Source organism: Doryrhamphus excisus, linkage group LG14 (assembly GCF_037039965.1).
Source record: "Doryrhamphus excisus strain RoL-2023G ecotype Guam linkage group LG14, RoL_Dexc_Guam_v1.1, whole genome shotgun sequence".
Taxonomy (NCBI): domain Eukaryota; kingdom Metazoa; phylum Chordata; class Actinopteri; order Syngnathiformes; family Syngnathidae; genus Doryrhamphus; species Doryrhamphus excisus.
The window spans coordinates 9,876,702-9,900,864 of NC_136370.1; the positions used below are offsets into that span (position 1 = coordinate 9,876,702).

Below are 24,163 nucleotides of genomic sequence, written 5' to 3' on the forward strand. Positions count from 1 at the left end.
GCCCGGGGGCCACATGCGGCCCACCAAGCGTTTGAATCCGGCCCGGCAGTTGCTTTCTAAGTATTTCAACTTTTAACATACAAACTGGCAACATGACTTGCAAGTCTTATTTAGTAAAAAAAAAACAACAAAACTGTCAAATTAAATGACGTAGTTAGATGTGGTGTGATGTTTAAAGTGCTCCTGAAAAAAGGGACATGAAAACATACAGCTGATAGTATATAACACTTACAGATAAAATTAGACAAAAAAAAATTCAAGGAAAATTATAAGTATAAAATAGTGTGTGTGTTAAATATATATATATGTTCTGGCCCCCCCGGACAATTTTGTTTCCTTAATGCGGCCCACGAGTGAAAGTATTTGCCCACCCCTGCTATAACTCCTCCAGGTTGCATTATTCTGCTCAATGCAACACCGCCATGGAAACAGGAGTTCACAACATTCAGACAGACATTCTCCCATCCTAATAGAAATAATAATGGAAAAACTGATAATGTTATTTGAATTACGTTTTGCGCAGCAATCATTTTGACACAGTAGAACATATAAAAGGACAGATACATTTAACAGGATTATGCAAATAATATCAAACTCCGCAACTTGGTAGAGGGCTGATGCATTGGTCTCCAGGAAACCCATTCAATTTTGGTGAGAAGCGGGATCAATGTGTATTTTCACATTTTTGCAACAATGGAACCATCCAGGCCCCTAAATTATAATGGTGCTGTCTGCCATTCTCCATGAACCAGGAAGTAGCCTGTTGCCAACAACAAAGCTAACGGTGGCCTAAATTACATATATGTAGATATCCTTGTGTGACACCATCAACATGTTAGCAGGCCTTATAGGAAGCAGTTTTGGTAGGAAAACATTTTAATACTTCATATTTACAGTGGCATTTACTGAGAGATTTATTTCTGTAGGTAGGGGTGTCCAAAGTGTATCTAACCTAGCTAACCACTAACCTAATCTAGCTAACCTAACCACTCGGCCAGCTTTCCACATTTTATTAGATATTTCATTTTTAGATTTTTTATTTATTTATTATTTTGAATTTGGGGGTTTTATTAGCTGTAAGCTATACTATTGAAAATGACTAAGAAATTAACTTGAAATGTTTCACCTTTAGGTGGCACGGCGGTCGAGTGGTTAGTGCTCAGACCTCACAGCTAGGACACCAGGGTTCAATTCCACCCTCGGCCATCTCTGTGTGGAGTTTGCATGTTCTTCCCGGTTTTCTCCGGGTACTCCGGTTTCCTCCCACATTCCAAAAACATGCTAGGTTAATTGGCCACAGGTATGAATGTGAGTGTGAGTTTGTCTATATGTGCCCTGTGATTGGCTGGCCACCAGTCCAGGGGGTACCCCGCTTCTTGCCCAAAGACAGCTGGGATAGGCTCCAGCACCCCCGCGACCCTCGTGAGGAAAAAGCATTGGAAAATGAATGAATGAATGTTTCACCTTCAGAACAAAGTCCTGAAATAAATTAACTTTTCAAAGATAATCTACTTTATTGAGATGCACCTGTATGTATATTTTTTGGTCATAGTGGATTGGTTTTAGACAAAAATGAAAAATGGCCTACTGCATCCTTTCATTTTCCAGTAGGCGGTCCTCAGTAAAAAAAAAAAAAAAAGGTTTGGACACCCCTGGCCTCACCAGTAAATTTCACAGAGCCGTCTCCACACATGACGAGCCTCTTCGTATGCGGCTACTTTGCGCTTCTCTGCCATTCTCGCCTCCGCAGCCATCAGGTCCATGCACTATCAGAACAGGAAAGAACCTTGCATCGCTGTAATTGGGTGGACTGTCGCTGAGGGCCAGCTGACTGGAGTCCGAGTGTCCCCCCTGCTCGTTCATGCAGCAGGGGTCCGTCATGTTGCTACTCCGACTCCTCCACAGAGCCACCGTGCGACGTGAGCCATACATACGGCAGAGAGAGAAGCGCGATGTGGCAGAGGACAGGCGGGAGCGGAAGCGTGCCCCCTGACAGGAGAAAAGGGAGGAGCAGCTGGAGCTGGTGATGGTCCTCCTCCTCATCCTCCTGCGCCCACCTTCCCGTGCGCTCCTCTCGCTGACTTGCTCCGACTGACTTTGTAGCGCTCCGTAGCTCTGGGTGGTGGGGCTGCTGTCTAGAAGGTAGCAGTTGGAGGATGTGGTGCATTCAGTGTCATGCAAAGAGTCGGAGTCAGCCGTGCTCATGTTTATCAGCATGGCCTCGGAGTAGCTGGGGATCACTTGGCGGTTGCAGCGGATGTGCCATTCCAATTCCGTGCTGTCCAGTGTGTCAACTCTGGGAATAGCACAGCCGCTGCTAACATTCCTGTCTTCATCTAACGGGGAGGTGTAGTCCATCCCAAATAGCTTTTCAATGCGATAGTGCACGTATGCAGTGCGGTACTCTATGAAGACTCTCAGAGGCCAGGAGAGCATGAAGAGAGCAGCTAGCCAGAAGGCCACCTGGGATGTGTACCAGGGCATCTTATCTGGGTGTACGTACGCTATTAGGTTCTCCCTGAAGTCCACGTTCTTCAGCTGCATGCCTTCCCTGGCCTCCATGTAGTCATCCAAACCTTCAATTTCTGAGAAGAACCTCGCTCGCTGATTGAGGTAGTCATTCTCCGGGCCGGCCTCGGTGAAGCTGAAACACTTGGTGAACTGCAGGCGGGTTGCAGGATGCTCCTCCAACCCTCTGAGGTCACGTGACACATCCTTCATGCCACAGCGGCTGTAGTCAAACTCTCCTTCAGCTACATGTGTATTGACTCTCTCGTTGTACACCTGCGTGGTGGTGTAAGCGTCCCCGTTGCGGTAGCGGGTGATTTGTCTCGTTCTGCGCACAAAGTGGTAGCTGATGGCCTTCCACCAAATGCAAGGCTGAGCTTGCTGCATGCGCACCACGCGTTCGTACACGCTGTCTACATCCGCTTTGTACTGCAGTTTGCTACGGGCCCGGCAGTGCCAGCACTCCACCATGTACAACACATAGAGCATGAAAAGGAAAGCCAATGGAATGTAGATGTAGCCGTCAGAGCAGGGACTGTCATGGTAGATCATGGAGTGGCCTCCAGGTCCCATCCCGGAGCTCCTTTGCAATGAAGAGGAAAGGGAAGCCGAGAAGGTAGAGGTGAGGGCAGAGTTGAAGTTGATCTTTGTGACCCGACTCACTTGGCACCAGCTGATGGCACCCAGGCAGCTGTACATGAGCAAGGAGAGCAGCAGGCAGCGCCAGTGAGACTCTCGACATACGCAGGCTCCCAGTGACTGCTTGACTGGGCGTTGCTGCAGAGAGAAAAAAAAAAAAAAGCTCATGAGGAATGGGCACTTAGAGAAATGAGCAGCTATATCATGACTCGTCCGTTAAATGCTAATGAATGCGGACGTTCTGTAAAATGTGAGGCTTCTCCACGTCTAAGCACCAAGTAAATCAAAGCAAAAGAAAGCACAGGGGGATTCAATTAAAGCATGAAGTGGCCCTCTGAGGCTGTATGTCATGTTTTCACACATCTAACTGTGAACTTTAAATTATTGATAATACATAAGGTCAAATGGACTTAATCATCTCTTTTGACAGGTAGTAGAAGCCATGTCTGTGATCTAGTTCAGCGATTCCCACCAACTGTGCACTGTGAAACATAAAATATGTGCTTTAGCTTTGAAGAGAACATATGTAAGATGATAACTTACCTATATATCAGTGCTCATGTGAAACCGTATCCTAATGTCACCATGTAACATAATTGTAATTTTCACCTCTAATTACAATAAAATGAATAAGCCATTATTCATGGTATAATAATATTGAATTAATATTATTAATAATAGGGCGGCACGGCGGTCGAGTGGTTAGCGCGCAGACCTCACAGCTCGGAGGACCAGGGTTCGACTCCACCCTCGACCATCTCTGTGTGGAGTTTGCATGTTGTCCCCGTGCATGCGTGGGTTTTCTCCGGGTACTCCGGTTTCCTCCCACATTCCAAAAACATGCTAGGTTAATTGGCGACTCCAAATTGTCCATAGGTATGAATGTGAGTGTGAATGGTTGTTTGTCTATATGTGCCCTGTGATTGGCTGGCGACCAGTCCAGGGTGTACCCCGCCTCTCGCCCGAAGACACCCCCGCAACTCTCATGAGGAAAAAGCGGTAGAAAATAAATGAATGAATTATTAATTATTAATATTATTAATATTAATTAATATTATAATAATATTGAATTATGTTCAACATTTCAAGTTGCCTGGAGGCGGGCTGTGGGTGGAATCAATTAAAACAGACCCTTTTGGAAATCCAAAGAAAAACAGCTGGAATAGTTGCGGATTCTGGAAGATCTAGAAAGCTGTCTGTGCTGGTTAATGTGTGTAGCTGCTCTATTGGAGTCCACAACTCAATACATCCATCCATTTTCTATACCGCTTAGCCTGTCTTTGGGCGAGAGGCGGGGTACACCCTGGATTGCCCGAGGGGGGAATTGAACCTAAGTCTCCTAGCTGTGTGGCCTGCGCGCTAACCACTCGTTTTTTTGTAGTCGTAGTGAGTATTTATTTACGCAAGCTAGATCATTTGGAAGTCAACTTTTTAGTTGTCAGTCCTTCTCAGGAGATGAGGTTTGTCATCTCTACCCACTGGTGTTTAATGGAGTGAAAGGATTCTTGCTGACAACGAACCATCCATTAAAGCACTGACTCAGGCGAAGAAGAGATGTCACTGTGCTGTTTTAAACGCACTTGATTTATGGAATGAGGGAATAAAGAAAACATGGATTCAGTTGTCATGATGAACCACAGAGGACAGGACCTTTGACAGCCATGGCTTCAATCCGATAGATGGTCTTTATTTCATTATTGTTTGTGTATTTTGGATAGATTCTGTGTGTCTATCAATTCCACATTCTTCTGTGACACTTTGACCTTTGCTGTAATGCTGCCAGTCAACTCAGTGACATACTGAATGGATTCATGCAGCATTTTGGGGAGATTCATAGTCCCTAGGGGATGGATTGGAAGATTATTGCTCCCTGCAAGGGTGTATTGCATTCCTTTTAGCCTTTGAGTCAGTAATGGGCCAACATTTCATTTGCTCCAGACCTTTTTTTTTTAAACAATGAATATAAGGTATTATTTCATTCATGTATTTTATTTTTTCACATTTTTGCTCAGTTTTGTAATATTTACATATTCTTATTTATTATATAAAATAATAATAAAATATGTATAGTTAATAATTAAGTATTTTACTATTTTTCCATGTCTAACTGTGAACAATGATTAATATTAGAATATAGTTTATTGCTCAAAATGTGTATGTGCAAAACAAAAGACAAAGAATAAAACAAATACAATAAAATAAATAACTAAATAAATGCAGACAATGCAAATGTGAAATAACAATAATAGACCATTACATTCATAAGCTACTACGATATTTAGCAAATAATGCATTCCCCTTTAAACATTAATTATATTATTATCTATTGTATTCAATAACCTTTTTTCAGTGAATTAGCCTTTTTAAAATATGTTTTGGCACTTTTGGTTGAAATTGGCAATTTCAGAAATTACATATGATAAATATTGAATATATAAACATATACTGTGAGATATACTGTACACATTTTTTTAAATCTCAAGTATACCTCCTGGAGTGCCTTCTACTTGTACACCCATTTGTGAATGACGCCATTAGTAAATAATGTTTAATTATTTGTATTTTTCCAAAAAGTCACACACTCAAACATCCAATGTCTTGCCCTTATATGTTTTAATAAGACTGCCAATACATTAAAAACACCTATCAGTACATTTGTAGGCTACCTACACCATTGCAAACATCATTAACAATAAACCTGAAACAACCTTTCTGAATTTGATGCAGTACTTGTAATGTTGTCTCTTACCTCCTCCACATCACTCTCAGCCGGAGAGTCCTCCTCCTGCTCCTCTTCCTCAGCATCATTGAGAACACTGGCCTCGGTGTCTTCCGCAGAGTCCAGGTCGGAGGAGAGCATCCTGCACTTCTTGCATGTCAGACAGCAAGTGCACAATCACTCCCTTTGTATTTATTTGTTGGATTGTCCTTGCATCGTGCATATATATCTATCTCTCTCCCTCTCTCTGTTTTGCCCCTTTAGGCTTCCCCGTCAGCCCCACACTGTTGTTACTGCTGGCAGGCTGCAGCTGCACAGTGCAGTGGGGATCCCGCGGTGGTCCCGGCTGGTCCGACCGAGGGGGGCGGGGTTGAGGGATTTCACCGCAGCAAAGGCAGCAAAGGTTGACCATCGTGCAGTCAGCAAAACTGTAAAGCCTGTAGTGGGATTGAAAATGTCCCAATACAAGCAGACATGCTCAATTCAACGGTGCCATTGAGTCTCCACAAGGGAGGAAACTAAAAAATAAAATATGCCTTCACGCTTCAATCGCCTACATTGTGAGCGACAACGACAGGGTGAAACCACAATTGCTTGTAAGTCGACTTTAAACCTCATTCCTAATACATCTAAAGCGGTATTTAGGGTAAAGTAATAAAAAACCCTTTCCCGTTTCCAGACCGTGCTTTATTTTGAAAGCATTTGTCTTGCGTCACATCAAACAACTTCCGTGTTTTGGCTAAACTGTAACCAGGCACAGAGTCAGGTAAGCTAGCATAACACTATAACATAACACTCACTGTACTACATTTAAAACGGCTATTTTGTAATTATATTATCGTGTAATTATCTACTTTTGCTAATTCTTTTAAAACGCGAGATTTGTTTGGTTCACTTTTTAAGAATTCAAGTGGCAAGTTAGCCACACGTGATAACACAATTCTCACTCAAATGAGGATACCGTTACGTAATGTATGTGCGCTAGTATCCAGTATGTGGTGACATATAAAGTCCACAAATCATCTGAAATTACACAATTCACTAAAGAATAGAAATATTAGCACCACCGGTTGTTCTGACGTCTTTTTTAGCGATCAGTGGTGGAGCGATCATTTCAAAGTGTCTCAAGCAACTTTGGCTCCCCTTGCACCAGCTAGCTATCAACAGGTGAAACATGCATTGTCGTTTTCCTCCAAAAACATGCACTTAAGTTCAATGCACACTCCAAATTGTCCTTCGGAGGGAATGTGAGTGTAAATGGCTGCTTATATATTACGTGATTGACAGCTGAATAGTCCTTGGTTTATCCTACCTCTAACCTGAAGTCAGCTGGGATAGGCACCAGCTCACCGTCACCCTCATAAAGACAAGTGGTATAAAATAATGCTGATGTTCTCCTCTAGAGGGATGTTGCGACGTCCCAAACCAACAGACTCGGAGGCAGACCTCCTGAAGGATCAGCAGGAGTTCATCAAGTCTGGAAGTCTGTCTGCTGCTACTGTGTTCCGCCGCCCTGACAAGAGGAGAGGCGAGGCAGGGGGAGATGCAGAGGAGGCTCATAATGATCACAATCCAGAAAGTCAGAGGGATGTCGTCACCATTGAAGGTTATAAATAATCTATAAATAATAGGTCACCCCATGTAACTCTTCTACCCCTACACCACTGAACACAAATGGGTAAACATTTGACAAAACATACACCCTTATTGTGTTTTCTGTGCTACTATATTATAAATACAGTTGATCCCCACCGATTAATTCTTTGGGCATTGTCTCACAGGTCAATTTATTCAACATTTTCCAGCAGGAAGTTGCTTTGGCAAGACATGATGTTGTGTAAATGCATATTTTATATGCCTGGAATTGTTTCATTAAGTGATTTCAATTCAAGACTGGTTGAAAAACGTTTCTGGCATCAAGCAAAACATCTTTGCAGGGCAGGGTCTTATCAAGTAATTGGCCATAATTTACTGAACATTTGTCTAATGGTTATAAAACTTTGATGAATATGATGTGTATTACATAAATGCTAGCATGTCTTCCAAAGCATTTGAAGCACAACCCATAGGTTGCGCCACAAATGTAGTTGTATTATTTAGTTGTATTGTATGTAATGCAAAGACGATATGTTTGCTTTCAGATCTTCCGGACGAGCTTCCCTCTTTGACACCAGCGCCTCCCAAAAAGTCCCGCTTCAAAAACAGCCGTGTCACCTTCGAGGATGAAGATGCTGGAGAGCGGTTGGATAGGCATGATACTCACATCAGTGCCGTGCTCTCCAAGATTGTTGTAAGGAAGCACCGTTAGGAATAATGTGAATAATTCATTTCTGTCATGTAATGAAAGTCTTAAAGGAAACAAATGCCAGAGCTGTCATAATAGTCTAGAGAAGTTTGGGTTATATTTTGTTATTTTGTATATTTATGCAGGACTTTGTGTTATTCTTTTAAGGAGCGAGATACCAGTTCCATTCCAATATCTCTACCGGAAGTTACTGGCATGGCATTCCCCAAAGTACTACACCGCTCAGCAACCGGCACTCAGGTATAAATATGTGGTATAAACCACACACTGTGCAATCCAACTGTGGCGGTGGGGTGTGTGTGACATAATTGAATGTCATAATGTCATAATTGAATTTGCCATTTGGCCATGACATATGGGATTTTTATGACCATATATGTATATATAAAGCCATAAAACTATAAAACTATGCAATACATTTGCAACCTATAGGTCATAGAAAGCATCCATCCATCCATTTTCTATGCTGCTTATCCTCCCTCTGTATGCTGGAGCCTATCCCAGCTGTCTAATTGATGTACCTCTCCTCCCTCGTCAAGCAGGTTCCTCTGCCTGCCATAGGTGGGAAGAAGAGCATCTTTGCTCGTCAGATTGCAGCTCAGAGACTAAAAGACGGAAAGCTGCCTTCACACTTCATGTCGCAAACCCCACAGAAGCCCAAACCCAGTGTGCAGAACCTTCCTACTCAGACAAATCTGGATATGGATCTGTGTGATCACGCTGGAGATCGTAAGTAGTTGTATTGCCTTAACTGCATTTCTTCAACTAGTGCCCACCTTTTCCAATAGATGTCTGCATGTCTCGGCTGTTGCTATTAAGGTGCTGTAGACCTGCCATCATGTACATATTTTTCAGCACATATTTTGCATTGCAATTCGCTGGTTTCACTTTCTTTGTTCAGTCTCTATTAGCACCTCCAAAAAATCTAACCAATCCATATAAAAAATCTAAAAATGTGGAGATATGTGCTTTTAATTCGAGAGCAGTGATATTTATTAATGGAAAATGGTAAAAAATGCTTTTGTATAAAAAAAAAAGACAATACTAAAAGGCACAAGGTACTCATATGGTTGTGTAAATGATTGAGCAGCTTCTACATGCCGGAATGCGACATGAGTCGTCCTTTGTTTAATTGCGGTTAATTGGTTTCAGACCTGACCCCGATATGTGAATTTCCGTAAAGTAGGATTCAATATTAATAAAGGGAAAATGTTTTTAGTTAGCACATAGAAAACCTATTTATGACTTTCTAAATATGTTTTTTTTAACATTATTAGAGCTGGGACACGTGAAATAACACCCCTATAGCTATTATTCGTTGTTTAAACCACATTGCGATTACTGCAGAGACAAAAAAGACGGCTGCCGCTATCATAGCAAACTATTGAGCAAACTGGTGAGCCTTTCCAATTTACTTAAGATACTGTTTCAGATGGAGCAGAGAAGAAGGACAAATAAAGAAGCCAAAAAGCACACAGCAGTAATTTATTCGTCAATTAATTTATGGAAAAACTGCAATAGAAAAAATAGCGATGTTTGAACTGCAATGTGGCGAGGGACTGCAGTACAGTATACTGAAATCCTTTCTTGAGCTCATACATGTTACCCTTCTTCAGCAGGTGTTGCTCCAATCTCAAGTTCAAGGCTGGTGTCTGGTGAGGGACTTGGGGTCGCAAACAGCTTAGATGACACCAGGAGGATCCACAGGGAAAACCAGCAGAAGCTTCTGGCTATGTCTCCGTCTGAAATACTGGAGGAACAAAAGAAGCTTCTGTGTCAGCTTGGTAGGCAATTAAGTTGTTTTCATCAGTAGTTACTAACTATCTAATATGTGTGGATACAATGACATGATATTCAACGAAGCAAAGATCTTTTCTGTTTTGTTGGACCCCTTGTTGAAAACAATTATTTCTGCATGCCAGATCCAAGGCTGGTGGAGTTTGTTCGATCCCGCCGAGCTGAGAACTCTTCATGCAAACACCCAGAGGGCAAGAGCAGCGAAGAAAGTGTTCGTATCAGCTCAGGCTCCTCCAGTGACGCTGCACCCTGTCCCAAACCCAAAGAAGTGGGGATGGAAGCAGCGGAAGGGGAGGAGGGGGAGGAGGAAGAAGAAGAAGATGAAGGAGTGTCTCTGCGATGTGTGATGATTGGTATGATGATTTCATAAACAAATCTTTATATTTTTATTTTCACCTTGTCTCTTGCTTTTGGCTGGTGGAGAGCCAAATGAACTAAATGCACTCAGCTTATGTGATTTCACTTTGCTGAGCTTGACAAATCCTTTCATCAGTCTTAATTCTGGGCCCTGTCACTCCAGATGAGACGGTTTGTTCACTCAGTCTAGGAGATAAATTTAACTTGATGCCTGCCAACTTTCTGCACTTCCGTCCCTGACATTGTCTTTCCAATGGGTTATGGACAAATCCTCAGTGACATTACTAATTGATGCTGCTTTGAATAGACGTCTTCCTATCATATCAGCTAAAGCAACGTTTGGCTTTTATAGCAAGATTTCATTTTAATTTTGTATTTCTTAAAAGAAACAAAAAACCCCAAGCATTCCATTATTATTGGTGGAGTCCGGTGGTTGTACAACAATTTGCACCTTTTTCTGCATTATTTACACACATTTTCTGAAAGCTTGCCTCATATTCACAGATGTCTACACTACACTCATCTAAAAAACACACACACAATGAGCAAAAGCCCTCAGTTCTGCTGCAAAATGAAACTTCACGTTTTTTTGTCTTCAAATGAACACAAAACATCATATGAAAAGACATATATAGTAACACTATGAACAATGAAAACACACACACGTATGACTTAGGACTTTTTTGTTCAGTGTTACACTAACTACATACTGTTCATACAGTACATACTTACATACGTGTGTTATCTAGAACTATTGTTTTTATACTCACGAATATTTTATTTTTCCAAGAAAAACAATGTACATCCCAACCAACACACACATATATGCACATTACATTACATTACCTCCAGTGGTCTACCTACAAAACAAATAAGAATTTACTTTATACATTAATGAATTCATTTTCTACCGCTTATCCTCACAAGGGTCGCGGGCGTGCTGGAGCCTATCCATACACCCTGGACTGGTCACCAGCCAATCACAGGGCACATATAGACAAACAACCATTCACACTCACATTCATACCTATGGACAATTTGGAGTCTCTAATTAACCTAGCATTTTTTGAATGTGGGAGGAAACTGGAGTACCCGAAGAAAACCCACGGACGCACGGCGAGAACATGCAAACTCCGCACAGAGATGCCCAAGGGTGGAATCAAACTCAGGTCTCCTAGCTGTGTGGCCTGCACGCTAACCACTCCTTCACCGTGCAGCCTTACTTTATATAGTTACAGTAAAAAAACGCACAAACTATGCTGCATCCTCTCTTCTGTTTGGGTCTGGCCACAGCACCTCATCCACATCACATGCAATATTTTCCCTGGCCAAGCAGTGGGGGGGAATATCGCTTAGCACGGGGAATCCAGCCATGAAAAGCATGGACTGCTCTTTCACCACATGCGTCTTGCATAGCTTGGAGCAAGGGTATACGTGCATTTGGATTTCATGGCCAGGGCCAACACTTTCTGGTCGACCATGGTTGATCACTATGTAAACCAAAGTTGCTCAGATTTCATCCGAGATTATGGTCCTTGGCCTGCCTTGTCTTCCTCCTTCTACTCTCACTCCTCTGGCTCTCGAATCTTTCGCCAAACACAGGATTTACAAGAAATGTCACTCTTTGCTATTCTGTTACACTCACTCCTTATGAAAGTATTATTATATTTTTATTTTTTTACTATCCTGTACCGCTTGGGCATCTCTGTGTAGAGTTTGCATGTTCTCCCCGTGCATGTGTGGGTTTTCTCCGGGTACTCCAGTTTCCTCCCACATTCCAAAAACATGCTAGGTTAATTGGCGACTCGAAATTGTCCATAGGTATGAATGTGAGTGTGAATGGTTGTTTGTTTGTATGGGCCCTGTGATTGGCTGGCGACCAGTCCAGGGTGTACCCCAACTCTCGCCCAAAAACAGCTGGGATAGGCTCCAGCATACCTGCGACCCTATTGAGGATAAGCGGCATGGAAAATGGATGGATGGACTATCCTGTACCATATTTGAATATTACAAACAATTTACTAAGCAATTAACTGACGTATCACAATGCTAAAACAAATAAGCTGTCATCTGTTATATAGATCACCTTTATATAGATCCTTGGTGTTGAGAAGAACAATGCCAAATCAGCTCCTATAAATCCTTTGTCTCCAATGTGTGTGTGACTAGAGAAAGAGCTGCCAGTGAAGCCTCAGAAGGAGTGGGTCCACATGGACCAAGTGGAGCCAGATAAGCTGGAGTGGATGGGGAACCTGCCTGCACCCAGAAAAACTAGAACCAAACGAGTAAGCAGTGCAGAAAGCAAACAAAGAAAACACAGCTGATGTTGAAGACTACTTTCTATGCTTTTATGTTTTTTAGGCAATGCAGGCGCGTTTTGATTTTAACGGAATTCTAATCCCTCCGACTGAGGATTTGCCCACCCACCTGGGTCTGCACCACCATGGAGAGGAGCCTGAGGTCTCTAGGCAAATGATATTATATTTACCTTTTTTAAAACAAATTTACCAAATTCAATGTAAAGAAATACAGCGTAAAACAATGGAAATCATTCAAGAGCATTTTCCCAAAGCAATAAAACAACAATTAAAAAAAAAAATAATAACAACAAAAATACCTATGAAAAAAGCATTAATGAAATTAAAAGAAATCAAATGAAGAGAATAAATAATGAATTAATATGTGTATTTTTGTGGTAACGTGTATTGACAATAAAATGAACATTAAAATCAGGCACTTTTTAAAGTTCACTCTTAAGAGGGCTAATTGTTTTACGTTTCTCCCTCCCTAGCGTGCAGGTTACTCCCTACAGGAGCTTTTTCTGCTGTCTCGCAGTCAGCTCATCCAGCAGAGGACTCTGGCCCTCAGCACGCTTGGAAACATCCTCTCAAAGGTAGACACTCAAGTCCGAACCACATTGATGGCATTGGTATTGCTCACTGGGTTGCACGTCTCCCTCTACAGGCCCGTGCTGGGGAGTACCATTCAACTCTTAAAGGCAGCATATTGTCTACTCTCCTCGACGCTGGGCTGCTCTTCCTGCTCCGCTTTGCCCTGGATGACGGTGTGGAGGGCGTGATGTCCGCCGCTGTGCATGCACTCAGAGCTCTTCTGGTGTGCCGAGAGGATGAGGTAAAACTACTCAAAGCATGACGCAAAACATGTGAGACTGCTTTCCGTGAAAATATTTTTTCACACTTTTCAGGAATGTTTGGACCTTACCTTCTCCTGGTTTCGAGGCCTAGCCACCTTCCCCTTGATGCCCTCTCAAGAGGAGGAGGAGGAGGAAGACGAACATCTGGATGAGATTTTGAAAGTGACCGCCAAGGAGAAGGAAGAGAGGAAGACTGATCATGATGTGGCCCAGCAGGATGTTATCAAGGTAATTCTAATGTACCATTTGGTGGTCATCACCCTTAATCTGAGGACTTAAATAACATCTACCAGTTATTGCTTAGTGTCTTCTTACGTCAACCTTTGTGTTTTTTTTCCAGGGTCTCTTGAGGATGAAACTGCTCCCCAGATTACGTTACATCCTCGAGGTAGTCCGACCCTCTCCAAGGGTCGTCCAGGATATTTTGGAGGTTCTGACTCGTATTGCCAGACACTCCTCTTCGTCTGCTACTCAGGTAACATCATGTACAATCAATCAAGTTTCTTATTAAATTATATTCTTCCCCTGATTGTATAATATTTTTGGTATTTCTCAGGTGATTGACTGTCCTCGTTTGATGGAGACGGTGATGTCTGAGTTCCTTCCCACAACCTGGACAACACCGTCTTTGCCCCTTCTACAGTCTGTATATGGACGACCTCTGGCCTGTGCCATGAAGCTCCTAAGGATATTGGCTACATCTGGCAGACATGCATGTGCCAGGCTGGTAAGTGGTAAGGCTCTATTTACTTGACTAAAAGAGTTTTACCCTTCTTCTTCTTCTTCTCCCAACAGTTAAACTCCTTCAGTGTGAGGGAACGTCTGTCCTGTCTTCTCAGTGCTGAGCCTAGTGAGCTTCTACTGGAGCCATACGAGGCTCTCAGTGTCACTACAGAGGCCTACAGGATGTGGGCTGTGGCGGCCGGCTATGGTCAGGCTTGCGACTTGTACATGTAAGTAAAAATGAATACAGCCAAACTGTCACTGTGGACTATTTGTTCTGGCTCAATGTACTTTGCTGTTCCACAGAGACTTGTATCCAGCATTAGTGAGGGCCTTGCAGTCATTCCACAGAACGCTAGCTCCCTCCGATCCACTGTTGCAGCCACAGCTCCAACGCGTTCTGGCTTTGCTTGCTCTGCTTACTCAGGTCACACACACTGCCGGTTGCCACCAGGAACTTCATGCTGACATGGTTAGGTAAAAGACCTCTCTTACCAATTGAGTTAGCCACTTAACCAAAATACAGAAATTTAAAAAAATTCATAGCAATCTAGGAATAAACTGCAAACAGAATACTTGTCTAGAGGCTGTGAGAAGTAAGTTTGATTGGGGTTATAAGCCATGCAGTCGTCTTATTTTACACTTCTGTAAAATCAGTATCTTAAAGCACTCATAGGCAGCTGTCTTGTTTGTGACAGAAAGTCGCAAAACACAAAAAGAAGCAGTTGTTCATTTGTATTTCAAAGAACATTTTGCTTTTCATGTTTGTTGCTTGCTTTTTGTCTCTCCTACAGAATTACAGGTCATTAATGCAAATTAGATAATGGCACCAATAATAATAGTCTTCATGTTCGACTCTCTCATCAGTCACACAGTTAACTGATTCCTCATTTCTATTATCCTTTTCAGTTCTACTGGAGATGAATGTCCTCCTCCTCCTCCTCCAGTGTCATGGATTCATGTCACTGGTTTACCTGCATCCCTATTGGGCCATTTGAAGAGTTTTGTAAAAGGCCTTGATCATCAAGTGCAGAGAGATGTCAGTTTGACTCTGCTGCCAGCTTACCTGCTCTACTTTGCAGCGTTCTATCACCAGCTCACAAAACAGGTTTTGATCTACTTGGCACTTTTTATTACTCGTTTTTATAGGGTAATTCATTCTCTTATACCGGATGTTCGTGCTTTCTTTCACGACCCCAGTAACACTGCAAATTCCCTATGGTTTCACTCCCATTCATCACCCACAAATAGGCACAGTTCACATGAGTTCTTTGTGACATAGTGCAATAGTTCAGTCAAACCTAAATTAAGTATATTATGCGTATTAACTGTTATGTGTCTCTATCACTCAGAGCTGTTTCAAGCCAGTGGAAACACTTTACGAACTGGAACAGCTAGCATCTGAAGTTCTTCTTCCCCTGATATCCCACGGTGCTGTGCAAGACCTGATAAAGAACCTCAAGTATATTATAACGTTTTTCTCACTACTTTATCGGGTAATGTCTAGATTTAAAACACAAATTCTGTCTGATTTTGCCACCAGATCTTCCTCAGTAGTTTGCAGAGAACAGTCTACGTCCGTGCATCCAGACACTTCACCCAGTCTTCCTGGTTTGGCCTGCCCAGGATGGAGGGACTGTGTGGTGTTAATGGCATCCTCCTGTCCCTTCCCTCTCCTCACAAGCCTGACGCTCCTCTTGGAAACAGTCGCATGCATCCACAAAGGTCTCACGTGCAAGGTTAGTCATGTGGAGCTGGTGATGGTTTGGATTACCCCTTTAGGTAGTACTATAATTACCATTCATTTCCTTTAGTTCACAGGCCTCCTTGTATCAGAACCAGTGGTTTGTTACCTGCGAAGCATCACTCAGGCCACACCAACCCTGTCTCACACCCAAGCCTGGCTCCTGCGTCACGAACACCACCTCATCTACCTGTTGGTGTGCTTGGCGTACCGATCGGTAGTTACATTTTGTGTTCAAATCTAGCTCTAATGCAAAAATCTACTGTATATACAGTATGTCATCCTGAAGCTGTGCTTTATTGCCTTTTTTAAGGTTCCCATTGATGCCCAAGTTGCAAAGCTTGCCCCGCTCTACCACCAGGTGGCGCTGGCTCTTCTCCCGTGGTTATTGCCTGGTAGTGAGCACCTTGCACATGACCTACTCTCCACTGTTATCTTCAGCAAGGACTTTATATCGTGAGTTTACAAAACATTATCCAACTCATGTCTATATGTGTTTTTTCAAAATAGCAAAGTGGATGGACACAATTCACCCAGAGTTCTTAAAATTTTGTTTTGGTGTTCAAGCTTTGTGAATAGAAGTCCCTTTGTGTTGGGGTGCCATAAATATAACATAATTACACAAATTAAATTAAAATATTAAGCCAATTTTTTCATAATTTCATCATAGCAGCAGATGACTCAATTTTACACAAAAAAATGATGAACCAAATACACTGTAGTTCTACCCAGAATTGGTGGAAAGCCACTATGTGGAATTTGTTTATATATAATTTTTAGCTACTTTTTCTACTCAAGTGTAGTGTATGTAGTATGTTAGGATTTAAATACATCATGTGGCTGCAACATGTTTTCCAGTTCAAATATCTCACATGATTTTATAATCAAAACATTCTAAGGATCCAGCATTTCACCAAAAAGGCTAATGCTGCTATATATCCTAAATGCTCAATATAAATGTAATATCTTAAATTACTTGTTAATAAATTTTCCTAATAAAATAAATATTGCTTATGTACCATAAGAGAAAGCCACAGTGGCGGCCCGGAGGCCATCGAGCTTGGTGAGCTGAAGCTCCACGAGGAAACGAGTCATCACACCTCTCCTTCGCTGCAAACTGTGGGCGCTCTCCTGAGAGAAGCCTGTCACAACCTGCCATCCATCCGGGGCTGTTTCCTTACTCACCTGGCCCACTTGGAGTCATCCGTGCAGGTGTCCCAAGATGCTCTCCTCGGCCGCAACCCCTGGATTAAATCCCACCTCCTCCCAGAGCTGACGGGTCCCACTCTGCCGTCAGACTGGCCTTACCTCCCACTTCTCAGCTTGTATGAGAAAACAGGGGTGTCTGGCGGTGGAGGCCTCACTGTGGAGCAGCTGCCACACGGAGCTCTGCAGACGGTCACTCAGTGTCTGCAGTGGCTGCTGGTGCTGGAGGTCTGGAGGGAGGAAGCCCTGAGGGTACCTGGGTTTCTTCTTTCTACTATTTGTTTAATATACAAAATTTACTTTAAGGAGATCATATTCATAAAGTGTTTAATTTGATCATCTTTAGGTGGTCCTTCCAGTTGCAAAGCTGGCCCGCCTCTCCTGTGTATTCCTGTGTTCCAGTGATTTGTTTCTGGAGAAACCTATTCAGAAACTGACATGGGGTCTGTTCAGACTGCTTACCAGGTTTGATTCAAACATGTGCACTTATCCTTTTTCCTCAAATAGTTTCATCTACTTCGATAGATGCTATACCTTAATTAACGACTGAATGCCTCACCTTAAATAAATATGTATATCTCAGTATTGCCTCTTTCACACCAAGAGCCCACAAAATTGCTGCTGATCCAGCATGATACCACCATTGCCTTTTACACAGAAACCAGCAAAGGCAGGATATTGTGTTTGTGTGTACTTTCACGCAGTGACATGGAATGCTGCGATCAGACAATACTGATGAGGGTCGCGGGGGTTGCTGGAGCCTATCCCAGCTGTCTTTGGGCGAGAAGCGGGGTAAACCCTGGACTGGTCGCCAGCCAATCACAGGGCACATATAGACAAACAACCATTCACACTCACATTCATACCTATGGACAATTTGGAGTCACCAATTAACCTAGCATGTTTTTGGAATGTGGGAGGAATCGAACTCTGGTCTCCTAGCTGTGTGGCCTGCGCGCTAACCACACTCTCCACTATATCAACTTATAAATAAAAATCTTACTTAAAATCTCACTCTTATTGTTTGCCTGTCTAGACGCTCCCATTAAATAAAATCCTGGAGGAAAAAAGTCCGAATCTATGCCCAACTGAGATCTTTCTTTTATATTTTTTACAAAAGCTTGGAATGAGGTTCCACAGCACCTGAAGACTATTTCAACTCTGAGACATTTTTAAAAGCCCCATGCCCACCATTTGAAGGGCAGCTGCACTCACTGAGATTGTTTCAGTGGACTCTTACTGTTTGTTTGCTGTTTTCAACAATCTTCTGTATGTCTTGCTTGTGTAGCGTTCCATGTTGGCTGATATGGTAATGATGTACTGTTTGTATTTATTTTCTGCAGATCAGGAACCTGCTGCAATACAGTTTGTATGCTGAGTCAGCCCCAATTTGTTTTAAAATCGTTTCCTGTTTGTAAAGCTAAATAAATACATACATAAGTACACCAACATCTTATGCGACATATAATACACAGGGTTTCTACACAATTATGAAATTTGCTCTTATACATTTCCAATTGTGTCAAGGTATGGAAAACGGACACTCAAGTATTGAAATTAGTAAAAATATTTATATTTCCAAGACTTTAATCACTGTTCTGTTTTTCTAAGGCGCATGCTCGGACTTCTACGACATTTGTGTGAGAGCATAAGTTGAGTGGCGAAAACATAGAATGGCTGGCCAATCAAAGTGACCATCATTTGACATTATTTGAGGAAATGTGGTAATCTTAAAGTCGAAAATTGTGTATGATGATTAAACCACATTTCTCCTGCATGCAGGCCATCCAGGCTGGACTCTATGGACCTGAACATCCCTCCACCAGGTCTGGCATCCTTCCAGGATTTATATTCAGCCCTCTTGACTCAGTACGAAGCCGTGTCCTTCGGAGACCGCCTCTTTGGCTGCTGGATTCTGTTGCCCCTGCAGAGGAAATATAGCACCACCATGAGACTGGCTATGTTTGGGGAGCACGTCGGGAGTCTGAGGTCACTGGGTGTCACTCCAGATCAAGTAATTAGCCTTTCCGATTTAAGAGTGCATTTTACAGTCACTGATTTGATTATTGTTCCTTTTTGATTCCTTTTAGCTTTCCATCCCGATGGAGCGCTTCACCTCTCCACCTGAAGACTCCCTCCCGCTTGTGCATCTCTACTTCCGTTCTCTTGTCACCGGGAGTCTGAAACCCTGCTGGTGTCCTGTCCTGTATGTGGTGGCACTGGCTCACGTCAACACTTTTGTCTTCTCTCAGGATGCTGCAGCACAGGTACACTTATCTGATATTAAAGAACTGTATCAATTCTATCACTTGTATTCCTGCCCTCTTTGAGTACTTCTCATATTCAGTTTGTACTGCAGGGAAGCACTTTGTGGCTTTATGGGAATTATGCAGGATAATTTGTTGTCCGTTTCATTTGCAAGTTCTTAAGTATTTATAATTTACTCTATATTCCCAAAGCCTTTTGATTATTTCTCTTCATCCATTCCAGGAGGTTGACGCAGCACGACACAACATGCTGCGAAAAATCTACTACATGACGGATGAGGTAATCTTTTTTTTTTAGGTAAATCCATGCATCTCGACTTAAAATTTTGACACCCTTGTCAGGGGGTTCTCAACTGGGGTGTCGTTTTCAGTGGAAAATTGAGCTTGAGCTTGAACAGGAGGGGAAGGACATGTGAACTTAAGACAGCTAAGTCGTCTTTATATCTCCTGGAGAAAGTGCACTATTCAGGGACGAGTGTCTCACCGGTCCAGCTCACATTTGGGTTGTTATTATGGGTATTGGTGGGCTCTGCAGCCAACCCAGTTGAGAACCACTGATATATAATATATATGATCTTGTCTAACCATCCTAACGCTCTGTCTCAAACGCAGGTATTAAAGAACCACTTGCTGTTTTTCCGCCTGCCTAAACGGGACTCAAAGTTGGGCTTTGATACTTATGATCAGTTGCCTCCCATAAGAGCAAAGTATCTGGACAGTGTTGTGGGTCTGCAGAATGGCCACTGCAGCGATAGAGCAGAGGAGCAGTGATGAAGGTGGACCCAAATAAGGAAACCTGGACTTGTCAAAATGGACATTGGAGCAGGTGTGCTTTTGTCATAATCTCATCATGTTTGTTTCCTACTTTATGGCATTATGTCTCAGTGGCAACTTTTTTCCTGCTTAAAGTAAAAAGGGGGAGAATTGGTCAAGGCAAAACCCTGCATCATGCATCATGATACAGGAAGTTTGCATCATGTATGTCCCCCCCCCAAAAAAATACTGTATCTAAAGGTTTGATGGAACTTATGGACACAACTACTCTCTTAATTGTATTTTCCTCCCCTTGTATTTTGATTTGTATGATTATATGATCTGAACCTGGTTGCAGGTTCAATCCTCCGTCCTCCTGTGTATTGTTGAATCCTTGGACAAGATACTGAACCCCCAGTTGCTCCTTATGCTGCGTCATTAGTAGAGAATTGTGCTAACAGTCTCAAAGCGCTTTGAGTAACTCAGGTGGAAAAGCGCTATACAAGTGAAAGACCATTTAACATTCGTGGTCACCCAGTATGTGTGTGTTTTTGTACCTTGTACCTAACCCTAAAATTGCAGTCATCGGCTACAGAGCCATCAGACAGCCATAATGCTTGGCTAAACGCATCTTTGAAGAAAAACATCAACAAGACAGTCATCCCCATTATGTCTGTTGTGGTTGATAGGATTAGAAGAATACACTGTGCCTTTACAGTATATTGTTACAAACTAATGAAGTCCTCCACTAACAAAGACTGAATGTATCCAAGCCGAACCATCTGCTGCCAGTCGGCACATTTGGAAAATGCCCACGAGGGACAGTTTTTATTTTCCACACGTGTACTCGCACTGCCCCTGCTTGTGCTCTATTTGTAAACAAGTGTTGTGATAGAATGACGCCAACTTCTAGAGACTGCCTCTTCTGTAATTTACGATACATTTATGTTGCTTCTTCTGGTAACTTCACCTAAGGCTACGATGGCATCATGTCTGCTAGTTCAAGGCTGCTTGTAAAAGCAGTGTTGTGCTCCTTTAACCAGGAAACAACTCATAGTTTGCATTCTGTGAATACTTAGCTTCAAGAGTTTTTAGGCAAAAACACCTTTCTATCATTTGGAATGGTAATGATTGAAACATTATATTTTTTTGTTAGCATTTCCTAGTAGGCAGCTACTAATACATATTCACTGTCATTACTGTAACAGTAGTATTTTGCCCATTGCTATTACACAATACTTAAAAATTCATAACAAGTGGCATCCAAGTGAAGACAATATTTTTGATGATGAAAAGTTTTCTACCGCTCTGCCAGAGAGAATTCCTCAATCTGAAGAATGAAGAACAAAGTGCAAAGTTTGTTGACAAAACTGACGTAATCTGCAGCAAACAGCCTCTCCAGGCTCCCTAAAAATGTATTTTGTTTAGATGTGTGAAAATGGCATAAATCATAAAAAGAACATCACAATATCAATAATAGTGTGTACATCCGTCACATTTAAACAGTATATCATCTCACGGTAGAAACTTGGATGTACAGTACTTGAGAGTAGTCAGTGGAAAGCTTTATTGGTATACACTCCTGATCAAGACCAGTTAAAAAATATATTGCAAGCATGTTGGAACTTAAGGAGGTCCTAAGGAGAGCTTCATGCATTACTCCTGAGGTTTAATGCGGATAAAAACAGTCATTTTAAACTTCTTTTTAAAGGTCCTTTGGATTATGGAAAAAAAAAGTTGGGTCATACAACCAAACAATGTCACTGGCCCCGAGGTGGAGGATCCCATTCGCTGTCTGTCAAGACACGGACGGGACGATTTTTGGCCCAAATGATGGTTATTACTGACACCAACTGCTGGCCAATAACCAGCAGACATCATCTCATATTCCCGTAGTATTCCCAATACAATGGTTTCTGATATGTGTACTCTGAACACCTGAATCATTAAAATGTGTAGGTCATCCATTAAAAGGTTCTCTACACTCTCTGACCTTATTTATGAACATATTTACGATCGATCATTTGTGAGAGTAGAAGAAATATAACAAAGTATGGCTTCAAATATCTCAACTATTGGTCCACAGATTGCTTCAAAATGGCTCAATCCCTCTGATCTCCTGACCTGGCTTGACAGCCGCCATATGGTCAAAGATTTAATGTATCCTGTGTAGTAGCGACTGCAGTGGAGATGGCCGCAAATCATGCATGGTGAAGGTTCAGTACTCTCAATAAATTTACCTCTCCTGACATTTTTTAAGAAGCCAATGTGGTTCCCATTTGTGGTTATATGTATGACAAACGCTTTCAATAATTGTTGTTAACTTTTCCTTCACAGAATGACATCAACTTAAATTCATTTGAGACGTGGCAACAGATGAAGAGAGAGATTGATAGGTGACTAGTACAAATACACCGCTCACAGTAAAACAGAAAACTGCGTCTTGTGCAAAAAGTACTGAAAGAGTCAAATGAAGTGTAAAGGTCATAGTGCATATATGACCTGAAAGCTGAATATCCTTTACTTATTTTTGAGGAATGAACTTTTAATAGTTTATACTTCCTAGTTTAATTTAGACCCATGATTAGTATTCCTTACTTAAAGAACTGAATATTTTCAGAGTTAGCGCTTACGGCCTTCTAATACGGTTTTTAACATTAATAAAGCCCTCTAGACATTACATTTACCCAATATAGCACACATAATATGAGTAAATAAGCCATTTTAGACATAAATAAGACTACTAGTTTACAGAGTGACTACTGGACAGGATTTGATTCGGACAGGGACAGGTTCAGAACCAAGTTTACGGTTGCAACAAATTATTAGATATTTGTATTCGGCATTATGGTGCAGAGGGACAGTATTTTCAGTTATCGATACCATTATGATATATTCTTATTTATCATGACTGTGATATAATTTATTTACAGTGACATTTCACTTGTATTTGAAACTGGCAATTAATACATTTGGAAAACAGGAAGTGAACAAATGCATTGCAATTGATGTGAAGCGGATAGGGGTACGATTAAATAAGCTTTCGTTCTTCCTATACTCCTTTATGGACATGTAGAACTGTGTGACGTATTCCAATGTATTTCAATTAGAGTGTCTCAAGTCTAATACTGTTGTTGAATGTTTTTCTTTTTCTTCTATTATTTAAGATCTGCGCTGATGAGGACCCGGACAAATAAACAGATCTTATTTGCGATGTTTTCCACGTCAAATTAACAGGCTAAACCACAGAGATAAACATAGTAGGAGTGCAACAACAGTACCTTTTATTTAATCAGTGTCACTGACAGCAAGACGGAAAAAAAAACCCAAAACAAAACATGGTTGTTGTTGGCACACATAAAGAAAAGTACACATAAAATAGGAACAAAATGGCTTGACAAACAACTTCTCAAAACTCTCAGTTAGCAGCCTAATTTCTTGCATTAAAAATTCACAGTTATAATATAAAATGAATTTGGAAGCTTTTTATTCATCTTCAACCTTCCAAAGGAGACGCATAGAGCCTAAGTGGACTAAATCAGTGTCAGCAGGTCCTAATGCCATAAGGCACTGTCGAAATTTACTGAAACTGATTTTATTAAAGAGAAGACGTGATGGTCTCACGATGTCTGGCTAACAAAGAATGCTTTTACACTTTTACTCCATGGCCGACTGAAAAACACAACAGGCTAGACATGCACATTGGAATCGAAAGGTAGGCTACAGAGTGGTTGATAAGCCCAAAATTCTAAACTTCAGGCATTTTTAAGATGTAGAGTGCAATACATTTCACAAAAAGTCACTCATTTATCAGTTTGAAAATACTCCAGCTGTTAAATGCATAAACTGGCGTGTTCCAAGCTGTGATACTGTGGCATTTCTAGAAAGTTCTTCAAACTAACCAGACAGAAAATGTTAACCAAAACAAAGTTTGTAACCTTAAGCTTTCTCTTGAAAGAACAACACAGCCTCTCTGCTATCCTTGTCGGTC

The 24,163-nt window shown here is 41.8% G+C and overlaps 2 protein-coding genes across 5 annotated transcripts; one reads left to right on the forward strand and one right to left on the reverse strand.

Annotated features, from left to right (window-relative positions):
- Window positions 1-380: 380 nt before the first annotated feature.
- On the reverse strand, window positions 381-6,349 carry LOC131140506 (transmembrane protein 151B). Its single transcript, XM_058090993.2, has 2 exons — window positions 5,897-6,349; window positions 381-3,285 (listed from the first exon to the last, which is right to left on the reverse strand). Exons 1-2 carry the CDS (start codon window positions 6,005-6,007, stop codon window positions 1,672-1,674), a joined length of 1,725 nt encoding a protein of 574 aa, XP_057946976.2. The 5' UTR covers window positions 6,008-6,349; the 3' UTR covers window positions 381-1,671.
- A 210-nt stretch (window positions 6,350-6,559) lies between these two features.
- Window positions 6,560-22,145, forward strand: rpap1 (RNA polymerase II associated protein 1). 4 transcript variants are annotated; one of them, XM_058090987.2, is made up of 27 exons: window positions 6,560-6,632; window positions 7,270-7,472; window positions 8,008-8,156; window positions 8,319-8,411; window positions 8,711-8,900; window positions 9,788-9,955; window positions 10,094-10,321; window positions 12,495-12,610; window positions 12,687-12,785; window positions 13,117-13,218; window positions 13,290-13,457; window positions 13,531-13,707; window positions 13,820-13,954; window positions 14,036-14,206; window positions 14,275-14,432; window positions 14,509-14,679; window positions 15,112-15,310; window positions 15,555-15,664; window positions 15,746-15,941; window positions 16,017-16,163; window positions 16,260-16,402; window positions 16,972-17,404; window positions 17,499-17,617; window positions 18,935-19,166; window positions 19,243-19,419; window positions 19,643-19,699; window positions 20,032-22,145. In XM_058090987.2, the coding sequence occupies exons 2-27, from the start codon at window positions 7,274-7,276 to the stop codon at window positions 20,188-20,190; spliced, it is 4,296 nt and encodes a 1,431-aa protein (XP_057946970.2). In that variant the 5' UTR covers window positions 6,560-6,632; window positions 7,270-7,273; the 3' UTR covers window positions 20,191-22,145. The 4 variants fall into 4 exon arrangements, with proteins under 4 accessions (XP_057946970.2, XP_057946974.2, XP_057946973.2 ...); XM_058090991.2 differs by having other exon boundaries at window positions 9,791-9,955; XM_058090990.2 differs by having other exon boundaries at window positions 8,714-8,900.
- Window positions 22,146-24,163: the final 2,018 nt, after the last annotated feature.

Bases quoted from the DNA above. Each gene is read 5' to 3' on its own strand.
- rpap1 (XM_058090987.2), top strand. From the start codon at position 7,274: ATGTTGCGACGTCCCAAACCAACAGACTCGGAGGCAGACCTCCTGAAG. The intron at 15,942-16,016 runs GTTAGTCATGTG...CATTTCCTTTAG, and splicing joins ACAAAGGTCTCACGTGCAAG to TTCACAGGCCTCCTTGTATC. The intron at 16,164-16,259 runs GTAGTTACATTT...GCCTTTTTTAAG, and splicing joins TGTGCTTGGCGTACCGATCG to GTTCCCATTGATGCCCAAGT.
- LOC131140506 (XM_058090993.2), bottom strand. From the start codon at position 6,007: ATGCTCTCCTCCGACCTGGACTCTGCGGAAGACACCGAGGCCAGTGTT. The intron at 3,286-5,896 runs GTAAGAGACAAC...TTCTCTCTGCAG, and splicing joins CTGAGAGTGATGTGGAGGAG to CAACGCCCAGTCAAGCAGTC.